General features: G+C 27.9%; 1 protein-coding gene across 1 annotated transcript; it reads right to left on the bottom strand.

The window, feature by feature from the left end:
* Positions 329 to 2,792, bottom strand: LOC109345758 (ethylene-responsive transcription factor RAP2-2-like). Its single transcript, XM_019584945.1, has 2 exons — positions 2,446 to 2,792; positions 329 to 1,578 (listed from the first exon to the last, which is right to left on the bottom strand). Exons 1-2 carry the CDS (start codon positions 2,732 to 2,734, stop codon positions 638 to 640), a joined length of 1,230 nt encoding a protein of 409 aa, XP_019440490.1. The 5' UTR covers positions 2,735 to 2,792; the 3' UTR covers positions 329 to 637.

Here is a 13,058-nt window from a genome sequence, read left to right as displayed (position 1 = left end):
GAAATCATGCATCAGGTGTTCAAGATTGTGCTTCCCACCACAGTCCAAAGTAACACTGATGACAATGTAATAAATAAGTGGAAGAAGAAAAGAAGAAAACATTTCTTAAAAGATCCAAATATTCTTAACAAATCTTCAATCTTCAATGTTTTAAGCGACCAAAGAAACATGTTATAGATTGAAAGAGAAGCAACTAACCTATGCAGAAAAATACCATATAGCTGGAGTAATATGATATCATACATACACTGATACAAGAGGGGGAATAATAACCCATAATCGAATGACCATAATCAAACAAGAATGTACAATTCCATACATTGATACAAGAGGGGGAATATAGCCCATAATCAAATGACCATAATCAAACAAGAATGTACAATCACCCATATGAACCTTAAGTTCAAAATCCCAAAAACTAAGGTCTTTCTACAAGGAAAAACCAAGGTCTTTCTACAAGGAAAAACCGCAAAGCACAACTATATAGTTCCGCTACAAATGACAAGCAGTAACATCATAATTTTTTGCCAGATATAAGTTTCTCCGATCAATTAGAGAACAACAAAAACAAAATTTAAAAATCCGGAAGCAGACGGAAAATTACTAACTTGTAGCTTTATTTACCAAGGGGGGTTGCTCAGAAAACTACGTCACTGCCACCCATGGAGATGTCATCAAAGCTCCAAAAGTTTGTCAGGTTTCCGTCATCCTGAGTTGCGTCTCTAGCAAGAAAGGACTCCAATGAAGCATCATCCCAGCTTCCTTCAAGATATGGCATCTTGAAGAAGTTCAACTCGGATTCAATATCTGCAAGCTCCTCAGACAGTGTCTTTGCAGAACCATCCTGAGAGTTAGAATGCAGATTGTTCTGTTGCTGATTGGCATCTTGCACAAAATGAGTATCACCTTCCAGAGGAGCAGAAAGCATGGATGATATCTCAGGCAGATCTGAATAATCAAATGAGTTACTTCCCTGATCTGAACTGAAGTAAAGGGTGAAATCATCAGACGAAGCAAGAGAAGTGATCTCATTTCTACTACTAGAGAATGAACCCTTGTTAGCATACTGGTTAACCAGTGGCTTCTGTTCCAACAGATCGATAGAAGCATAGATGTCGTCCTCATTGCTGCTAACAACATTGAACTTGTGGCTCAGATTGTCATTGGGCTGAACAGCGTTCAGATTCCCATTTGGCTGAACAGAGTTCAGATTGCCATTGGGCTGAACATTGTTCAGATTGCCATAGGGCTGAACAGTGTTCAGATTTTCCTTTGCTAGTTGCTCCTGTGGATTTGGCCTGGAACGTTTCGAGGAAGCACTTGGTGCCTCGTCAGGGAAGTTCACCCTTGCTTTGGTGCCACGGATCCTCCGCGCTTCAGCATCATAAGCTCTTGCAGCTTCTTCAGCAGTGCTGAAGGTTCCAAGCCATACACGAACACCCTTTCTCGGGTCCCTGATCTCAGCAGCCCATTTTCCCCAAGGACGCTGACGAATCCCCCTATACTGATTCTTCCTCTTTCTCTTTGCACACTTCTCAGCTTGCCCTTCGAATACCACAGGTTTTGAAGCTGTATATCCTTAAAATAATCATAAAAAAGTAAAGTTCTCAGGGTGACTAGTGACAACAGATAGTACCAGAGCAGAAACACACATGCAATGATGCAAATAACCATTTCCCCAAATCCTCCAAAAACCATTTGAAAGCATTAAAGTACCCACCAGGACAAGCTTAAAGGAAATCAGCAAGAATCTCAATAGAACATAATATGCACAGGTATTGGCTAAGTTCATTTTGTTACTCAGTAGAGTGTTGATGTTACTAAGACATGAACAGCTTGTAATAATAACAACATAACAGCATGATGAAATTAAACATCAATCTTACAATTAAAATAGAAATTGAACACACAGAAACACACACACATATCCAATTAAAATAAAAAATTGAAACTGTTCCCCTTCTTTTATCAACAAAAACAAATCTAGAAAACACAAGATCTGCAATAAAGTAAACACCTTTCTCACAGATCTACAAATTAAATTCCCAGAGACACCAATTATCAACTCCATATAAAAATAATCCCTTATTTATTCACTTCAAAAATCACAAATTAGATTCATTCTTATTTTAAGGGCATAAACCCACACTAATATAAACTCCATGACAAAAAACACAAATATTCACTTCAAATAAATCACAAATTATATCCATTTTTATTTTCAGGTACCAGAAAACTATAGCAATCAACTCAATAAACAAAAAATCCCAAAATTTTCACTTCAAATTTGACTCACTTTTACTTCAAGTGCTCACATAATTATACAACATAATCACACACAAACAAACAAAACTCAATTCAATCCCAAAATAAAATAAAAAACAAATTCCAAAATTTCAAACCACCCTCCAAAAAAATATGAAACATTGAAGAAATGTTACTTACCACGAGAAACCAAATTGTAAGGTTTAGTTGCTTTGAAATCAAAAGATTTCTTTTTGGAATCAATGACGAAATCATCCTCATCAAATTCACCTTCAATATCAGAATCTTCCTCAAAATCCCTAAAATCAGCTTCGAACTCATCGTCGAAATCGATTACCGGCTTACGCTTACTCTTCCATGGATTGCTACTCTTCAAATCTGGCCACAGAAAATCAGCGGTGAGACGACGAGATCTCGCCGGAGCTCCGCCGCCGGAGATGAAATCGGAGATAATAGCACCACCACACATTTTCTTCGATCGCTTTTTTTTCTTTTCTTTTTCTTTTTCCTTTTGGGTTGAAATGAAAAAATGAAGCAATTTTTGTGTTTGTTTTATTTATTTATATGCTTCAATTATATTCTAGTATATTCTTTTATATTATTTAAAAACATAAGTCAAAAAAATGTAATGAGTTACAATAAATATTGTTTTTCTTTCTTAGATGAATAATTATTTATTTTAATTTATGGTGGTAGGTGAGTCAACAAAATTTTAAATAGGGTCTATATAAAATTAACCATAATAAATTCTTGAAGATAGATTTTACAGAGAAAAAATTAAAATTAAAAGTTAAAATAAATGAGTGTAATATTTTATTTCCCATTTTTCTAGATAGTAGTGTTGGTAAATGAGTGTGATAAAAGGATGACGACATTTTTTTTGTTGATTGCTATTATCGATCAATAAAAAAAGAACTTATAGTTATGAGTTTGTAACTTATAAATAAATGTATAGTTGTCTAGTTTGTTGATTTAAGTAAAACTTGTTTAATAGAACTTGATGTTTAAATAGCATGAATAATATGTTTTTTTTTAAAAGTGTGTGTAAATATTAATTATATAAGAATATCCAAATATTTATGATGCTAAATTTTGTAATAAAAGATAACTAGCTCTATATAAGATTAATCTAATGTTAACATTAATGGGGAGTAGATGAAGGATTAATAAGTACTTTATCGAGGATAAGTAATTATACTCGCTTTGGAAAATAACTTTTAAAATTGGATAAGTTAAATAAAAGATATTGGAATGTTAGTTAATATTATGAATTGTTTTAGAATTTTTAATGCAAACCGAGTCAATTTGTCCAACCATTGACTCATTATCTAAACAATGACTCATTGACTCAGTGCTCTCACTAAATTATTGATTGGTCCAAGTTTGATATTGATTCAAATACAACATATCTTGAGATAGGGAAATATTTTGACAGATTGTATGTTGAAACTTAGGTCACACTCCTTCGATAATAAATATAAGATTTGAGACTCAAATCCAATAAGATTTATATATATCTTATAGATGGATCTTTCACCTTTATATTAGTTCGATCTTTCTTTTCTTCGATGTACCAAAAAACAAAGTCAAAGTTGTGGAATATACTTGATAATTTTATGCCAACCATGGTTACCAAGATAGGATTTCAAGGTCTCAAGCTCTTACTAACATATGCTACAAGGTTGGAAATATTGTGAAAATGAAATGAATGATTATGGAAGAAATATTTCCATAGATAAGTGATTGTAATAATTATCTTGCATGATGTGATAAGTCATTCCTCTATAATAATTATATTATTGTCTACATTGTATAAGTTTTATATATTGTCACTGCATCATTTATCTTTTATATTTAATTATTATTGACTCTTCAAAAAATTAATAGGAATGATAAGTGATATATTTATTGTGTATAAATATTTACACTTACGGTGCATGATATTACTTTCAAATTTATATTAAAGTTTATTGTTGTGTATGTTACGTTTTTAACTGAGTACTTTAGCTAGGGTAATTAATATAATTTAATAAAATTTCAAAGATTAAAATTAACCAATAAATTATTAAAAGCTTTTATGTTTTTGGGAACTTACTTGAAGTAGTTATCTAAAGGTTAATTTTCAAGTGCTACAAGATCGATTAATTAAAACACTTCCTCTAGAAACCAACTTTTAAAATCGGGTAAATTAAATAAAAGATATTGGAATATGAATTTTAAAATCGAATTTTAAAATAACTAATTTAATTTTTTATTTCCATATTCATTGAAAATTGTTTTAGGAGATTCATGCTTTCAAATTCATCCATATTGACATCAATGAAAAGCTCTATTTGGATATTTCATTTTAATCGATACGAAAAAATTATTTACACTAGTTTTATGTTTTAAAAAATTGATATTTTAGAAATCCAACACATTATTGTAATGTGTTTTTTTACTATTATATATTATATACTAGTGTGGCGACAAGTACATCCTGCATGTCGATACACATTTTTACTTTCTAATGTCAAGTATTTAAGTTTTATATATTTTATTTTGATGAATTATAATAATTTTTACATTGAATATACTTTATATTATAATTTTTATTGGGTGCACGTTATATTATATTTCTTTGTCTTTATTTTAATTGTCAAATTAAGATAAGAGAGATAAGAGAATGAATATTATATTGGTGGTGGTTACATTTAATTATAAGGTTTTTTTTGTAGAAATTAAAAAGTATTAAGGATAAAAGAGAAATTATATCATAGTGATAGTTACACCATGTTTTCTCTTTATCTATAACTAGCGTGTTAACAGACACTACCGTGCTTGTCAACCCGCTTTCCTATTGTTTGCAATGTGTATTCTACATATTAAGTTGTATTATATATTGTAATTTGCAGTTGAATATATATTCGTTTGAGGTAATTGTTCAATCTTAAAGAAATGATGCATATACAATTGTGTTCATCAAGAATATAGTCTTGATATCTTCACTTAATTTTATTTTCTAGCGTGTTGACAGGTACTACTGTGTCTATCAATCCGCTTTCATATTGTTTGTAATGTGTTTATTTTAGAAGTTATAAAATATGAAATAAATGTTTAGTAGTATAAGTATATATAAAGATGAAAGTATAACTTATACAATAAAATTAGAAGTTATAAAATATGAAATAGGAAAACCCAAAATAACTTCATGAAAGTTAGGTTAGGTTTTTCCTTTATTAAGTAGTATAGATATGCAACTTATAGTTAATATATTTGAGGTGGTTATATAGGATTATATGGTTTTTTTAAATTAAAAATTTGAAGGGCAAAATAGGAATATATAAATTATGTCATGGTGGTGGTTACACCATGTTTTGACTTTATATATAGTATAGACTAGTGTGTACAGGCACTTCGTGCCTGCCGGCGAATATTGTGTGATACTACATATTCAATTTTTATATATTTTATTTGTTTGAATTAAAATGTATTTGTTGTGTTCGATGTACTTTATATTATATTTTTTGAATGATTATGATAATGTTTAATTTAATGTGAGATATGTGGTTAATTAATGTATTGGTGGTAGTTTCTTATAATTATATAGTTTTTTTGTAAAAATTAAATAATGTTAAAGGCAATATAGGAAATGAAAATTACACCATGAGAAAAGTTATTTCAAGTTTTGGCTTTATATATAGTATAAATATAGTATACAAGTATAAATTACCCCTCTTTTTTTCTTCCCTTGTTTTTTTTTTCTTTAATGTAGTTTTCGATGCGAATTTATATATGGTTATTATAGTTCAATTAAATCAAAATTTTATACCATTTAATGCTTTTTAACTATATGCATAACCTTCAACATAAAAATGAAATGATGGAGTAATACTTATCAATAAAATAAGAGGATTTTAGTCAAACTTCCCTAAATTGATATTAGTATGTTTAAAGTAATACATAATAAAAAGTTTTTATGCAGATTTTTTATAACATAAAGATTTCATTTTCCAAAAAAGAAGTTAAGTTTTATTAGAGATATACCTTATTCGATAATCAAAAAAGTATATGACATTATAGACTTAAATGAAGTCAAAGTTCTGACTCATCTAAAGGATAGGTCTTAGTTATTCAAATACAATATATCTTGAGACCAAAAAATATATTATTGGATTATATATTAAAACTTAGGTCACACTCTCACGATAATAAATTTAATATCCTTTTCTTTTTAATATACCAAAAAATGAAGTCAAAGGTGTTAATTATACTTCTTAATTATATGTTCACCTCGATTACCAAGGTAAGATTTATCGGTCTCAAGCTTTTAGTGACATATAATACAAGATAGGAAGCAGGGTGAAAATGAAATGAGAGATGATGCATGAAATATTTTCATATGTCATTCGAGTATAACAATTATCTTATATGTTGTGATAAGTCATTCGAGTATAACAATTATATTTCCATATAGAGTCAAAAGATGTATGTACCTCTTTTGACTTACATCTCCAAAATTGTTATAAGTACGACATTTTTTCAATTTGCATTCAGGTATTCCATTCAAGATCATCCCACTTTGATGTATGATTATTCGAGGCACGACTCGGGTCCTATCCAATAAGTGAAATCATTCTCACAACATCGAGAGTAGTTTGGTCTTGACACTAGATCTTACATGTATTACAATCCCAACCTTTGGGCATCAATCCTAATGGTAGGAACGTTGAACTGGGATGAACTTCAGCAATGAAGGATTACATTATCTAACTTTTATTCTACCAATCTTGCTAACTTCAACATTCTTTAGAAAAAAATATTCTCTTCATTCTATATTTCAATTTAGTTAATTAAATAGAATCATTTCCTAAAATAATTAAAGAATTCAAATTCAAGCAAAGTGGAATAAAATTCCTTTCATAGTATTCTCATTAATTTGCAAAGTCCTTTTAATAAGTCATTGTAACCTTTTTATTAATCTTTATATAAATTATCTTGAAAATACAACTGGAACCAATAGTGTTAGATGATTAAGAAAGAGCCTAGTGGCGCATAAAGAATAAGAAAAGCCAACCTTTTGAAACTCCTTTAATTAAATGTACACATCTGCTGTCACACATATTATGCCACTTAATGTCTCATGGACATGTGATTGGTCAGAAAAAATATATTTAAATTAAATTTTAATTATTAAATATTTTTCTGACCAATCTTAAGCTCATAATACATGGAGTGACACAAAGTGTGGGACAACAGATTGCTCTTTTAATTACTAGCTTAAACTCAATTATCAATTGATTGTTATAATTTCAAAGAGTGCAAGTTGTAAAAGCTGCTTTTAACTTTAATTGTTCAACGATTAAATACAAAATTTTCAACCTTCAAGGATCTAGATCAAAGTATTTATTAATTTGTTTAATGGAAACCAATTTCCATATTTAATAATATTTATGTATTGTTACCATAAAGATTTTTACATTATTAATACATCATTCATTTGTATTATTTTTCGAAAAGACAATGATGAATTGATGTTTAAATATTAATGGTAAATAAATGAGTGACAATGTATACAAAATTTATATTGTTTGTGTATACATTTGATAATGAGTATCATGATATTCGCATTGTGGGTAGACATGTGAAAATGACACTTATTCTTTAATGTTGTTTTTAAAAATGAAAAAAGATCTTTTTTCTAATAATAGGATATTCTAATAGCTTAGCAATATAAATACTTTGGCCTACCAATAAGGCGATGATCAAGTGGTGTAAAATATCATTAGATTCTTAAAACGACAAAAAAGTCAAGAGTTTGATTCTAATTTCGAGTGAATAACACTTGTTAGGAGAGGAAATCATGCACTCCGAAAATAATTAGTCTTTATAAATAGGGTGAGAGAACTTTTGGTAGTACAAGAAAATACTTTGGCCTAACTTATCAGTTTTTTGGGTATCCCATCAATCTTATGAGTAATAACTAATCTCTTTACGAGTGTGTAACTGTCTCTTCCAACAAATATCGTTTTTATGAATCGAGCTTTTGACCTTTTGACCTATCTGAAATCTAATAAGACCTTATACCACTAAATCAACTTGACTAAGTCTAGATTCTTCCTTAACTAGAAGCCTTGAACAACTACCATCAAGAATCTGCCTCTTAAATGATGGTGAAGGTTTATCCAACTCTTGGGAAACTTGGATGGTGTCCAATTTTACACGTTGTGATGAATGTGATGGCGCCAATGGCAATACAAGTTTGGGAAAAATATATTTTTTTCACCAAAAGATTTGACATTATGTGAAACACTTATGTATATTTTTTATTATTATGTGAAATCATGGAATTAAAATAATCACACATAACTTACTTGTTATATATGACGTGTGTAGTATGATGAAACATATTTGGATCGGATCCTTCTTTATACTACAAAGTCTAGTACTGAATGAAGATTACGATATGTGATAAAAAAATTATTTAACGGATACGATTTGAATTATTTTTTAAAATAAAAAATTTTAGAATTACGAAAACAAAATTTCCCTCACATTCTAATGCGTAATGTTATATTCTCTTACTATATCTCATACTAATCGTCATACCTAGAAGAAAACGATACATATAACTTATAAATCAATTATTAATAAATAAAATATTACACTATGATATTTATTATTTTCTTGTAGGTAAGAGGATTAATAAAAAAATTTAGTATCAGAATATATCATTCTGGTATTCCAATATCATACTCTTCCATTATGAATATGTGTTGCATAAGTTCTATATGTTTAGTTGCAATAAAAGTGGTGTGTGTCCCAAGACAAATTTAACTAGCAAATTTATGGGTTTGAATGTGGAAGTTATGACTTTAGAGATGATTTCAACTAACTAAACCAAAAGTCTCTCGTGTTGTAAAGAATTAGAAATAATCACTATTCCAGAATAACAAAACAATTACTTTTAAAGTTGACATTCAATGGTGTTTTTTAGGTGTTATCTATATGAACATAGTATAATATAGGGTTAAATTCAGCAATGCTTTTGAAGCATTGTAGAAAGTAAACATTTAACCGCGATCACTAAAACAAGCACGGTTAAATATTTACTTTTTAAATAAGGCAAAATCTCTCTCAGACATTATATCAAACACATAACAAACATGCTTAATTCCACCACATTTACAGGAGATTTGACAATAGAAACATCATTCTGAAAACTCAATTCATAGATGACAAATCTATGAATTTTCTCTCTCCCTTAACTGAAGAAATAAGATGACAAAAAAAACATAGTTGAGATTCAATATAATAAGAATCAAATCAAAATTTACATAGAACGTATGGATGAAAAAATAATAACCAAATACAAGAATTACATACAAAGATTACAAGTTTGGTAAATCACCAACAACTCCACCTAGATTCAACATTGACATTTTCTATATTATAAAACAAGCAGTTAATGTAGATGTAAATGCAAACAATAAGAGTGAATCAAAGAGAAATAAATACGGTAAAATAAGATAATGATTCACCTTATGTTCGAAGAGAAAAACCAAAAGTTAATAACTTGTTTGCTTGAAGAGAGAAACTAAGAGAAAAAGAAGAGTAAGATACATGGAATAGTTTTGCTTTTAAATCTGCAAAGATTCGCATTCACTAAAATAAGTTTGTTTGAATTTATGACTTTTAACCGCGCTCATTAAAGTAAGCAGTTTTAAATATGTGACTTTTAACTATGCTCGTTGTAAAGAGTGTTGTTGATATGTCATCTTTAACATAACTCATTTAAGCAAGTGTTGTTAAATAAATTCAAATCAATAACGATTACTTAAAAAAGTGTTGTTGAATATCTTAGGCAAATATACAACAACGCTCATTGAAACAAGCGTTGATGAAGTTATATCCGCATATTAAATTTAACAGCACTTGCTTAAAAGAGCGTTGTTCCTTCTTCTATTTAATAGTGTTGTGCTAGAAAACGGGGTTGAATAACCATTGTTATATACGAATTCTAACCTGTACTGAATAGAATTATTCAAATAACAAATTTGTCTTTCAAATTAAGATAAATTTTAAGATATTGCCTTTGAAATCCATGAGATAAATTTCATCATTACCCTTATTGTTGTAGATATCATTACCCTTTGAAATCATGTATACCTTTTAACATTGTTTATCTTTGAATTCATGTGTTCGAGTTGGCAAAGCAAACAAACCCAAAACTCGACGTGATCGTGGATGAATTATTTTTTCAATAATTTTAAAATTGATGAAGACAAAGTTTGATGAATTTTAATTCGAGTGGATGTATTGTAGACAGCAATATTAAATAGAATGTTAAACATTAATCAAAGAGTATAAGCATGGTTATCCGAGTAATTAAATGCTTCCAATATTTAAAAATTCACGTTTGATAAAGGTTATAAGTTATAATGCTCTCAATGTTAAATGATAAAGTATTAAATGAAAGAATGAATATATCTAATATATTTTTTTGGGTACATATATATTTAATATCTTGAAAAGATATACGGCGTTTATTTTTATTTTCTGCAGAATTTTAGCTAAAAGTTTAGGTGAATTTAATTTTTAGTGATTGTCACTTTTCCTTTTGAAGTTTCTTATTAACTTTTTAATAAAATAACTTAGACTTATTTTGATTTAATAATTCAATTAGCTCATATGATAAAACTTAAGTTGGTGAACATTGACATAATTTTAAGGTTGCGAATTCGAATAATAAAAAAATATTTTTATTTTTTTGTACTACTGAGAATATTATCTCATTTTTTTAGGTAAAGAATTAATTTTTCGGAGTTCGTAATTGCCCCTCACTTATCCTCGTTATATCTAATTAGATGAGAATTTCGTATAGATAATAAAGCTAAAAACTACATGACTATTTTATGCATTTGCCAAATCTTTGAATATTAAAATCAAATTAATGGTAAACCAAAATATGTCAAATAAGTAATAATTAAGAAAACAGCAGCATACAATGATGTTCTTATTTGTACTTTTCAATATTTATTTCCAAAAATATTAGCATCCCTTCTTCATCAATGTGTTAAGTTATCTCCCGAAATGAGATGCTCCAATACTGGAATATGATGAAATGAAAAAAATTAAAATTTTTATTTGTTGAACTTAAAAAATTTAGATCCTTAATATTTTTTTAGTGTTATGTGTCAAAATCTATCGGGAGATAATTCCAGCCCCTACCTTCTTAGCAATATATTTAAATAATGAATATAATAACTTCAAGTAATATAATATTACTATAATTTAAAAATAATTAGAAACTTTTTTTTAAATGATTTGAAACAATACATCCGAAATTTAGAATAAAATATAACAACTAATACCTTTTTGAATTATAGCTATTATTAATATATATAGCACGTAATATAGCATTGTCTTGTGTTCTTTATATATTTAAATACAATTAACAAATCTAATTCTATAATTCTATTGATAACATTTAGTTATATAATACGATTTTTAAGGATTTGAAGAACATTGACAAAGCTGAGGAGAAATAATTTTTATTAGAATTAATGTATTTCAGGAAATGAATTCATATTTAGTATCACTTTGGGTTAATATGACAATAAAATATTTTCTTTTTGGAAAATGCTTATTTAATGTAACAAAATTATTATTGGTTGATAATATGTAAATATTGAAAGCATTTTTATAGACCTGTATAACATTTTTTATTCATTAGAGCCTTTGAGATTCAGTCCAATAAACTTTTGTTTAAAAAAAAGAAGAGAAATATTGGATTTTTGCAAATCAATTTTTGCTTATTTTTGCTTTTCCATATTTCAAATAAAAGCTTGTGATCTTTGTAATTATGATGTTCCCATAATAAGTTTCATTGACCAAAAGAAGAAAACTTATAGCATAAGATTTTTAATATACAACAACCATGTCCAAACATGTTTAAAGAATCACTGATAAGAAAGAAAAAAAATATATGCATCAATGATTTAAAAGTTTTTACATTATTATTGTATTATCTATAATTCATTTTTAATCATTAGATAAAAGTAATAAAATAAATAGTGAATAAATAGATTAGATGAATGAAGCATATAAAGAAGTTTAAAAGTACACATTGGCAACAACAAAAAAAGGAAGTTTTAAATTATATATTGACCAAAAATATAAGGAAGTTTAAAATTACACATTGACCAAAAAAAAATATAGAGAGAATGGTACAACTATTTATATGCACTTTAATTTATTCATTATTTTTTTAATGTTAGATATCTTTTCTTTAAAAATTCATAACAATGGATACCATTCATTATATTTTATTGTTAAATTTATGTATCATTTAAGAGATTAATCTAAACAAATCCATTTTTGGTATTATTATAGATATCCTCTCTTTGAGTAAGAAATTGATCCCTTTTGAATATGTCTTGACAATCCACTTAATAAGTGTCGTTCTAAAAAATCGAATATTTAACTTTTTAATATTTTTAGAATCTAATGAAACTTTATACTATTAGATCAATATGTTGTTGGATTAATTTATCCATTTCATACATAGAAATAAGCACCAACATCCTTATTATGGGACAAAAATTAAAAGAATGTTAGCTGGTTCTTATCTAAATAATAATATAAGGTTGGTGTGTGAATAATTATTTGTGGGCCACTTTGGTTTTATTATTGACTTAATAATGCCTTTATTATTGACTTTGGAAAATAAATAAATAAATAATATTCTCAATGTACATACAACTCTTGTGGCGGCGGTTGATTGTATTTTGGTTCACATGATTGGAGCAAAA

The sequence above is a fragment of the Lupinus angustifolius genome, chromosome LG04 (assembly GCF_001865875.1).
Source record: "Lupinus angustifolius cultivar Tanjil chromosome LG04, LupAngTanjil_v1.0, whole genome shotgun sequence".
Classification (NCBI taxonomy): Eukaryota; Viridiplantae; Streptophyta; class Magnoliopsida; order Fabales; family Fabaceae; genus Lupinus; species Lupinus angustifolius.
The sequence above is the reverse complement of the archived record's forward strand: the minus strand, read 5'-3'. Positions and strand labels throughout refer to the sequence as shown.

Bases quoted from the DNA above. Each gene is read 5' to 3' on its own strand.
- LOC109345758 (XM_019584945.1), bottom strand. From the start codon at position 2,734: ATGTGTGGTGGTGCTATTATCTCCGATTTCATCTCCGGCGGCGGAGCT. The intron at 1,579-2,445 runs GTAAGTAACATT...GATTATTTTAAG, and splicing joins TTACAATTTGGTTTCTCGTG to GATATACAGCTTCAAAACCT.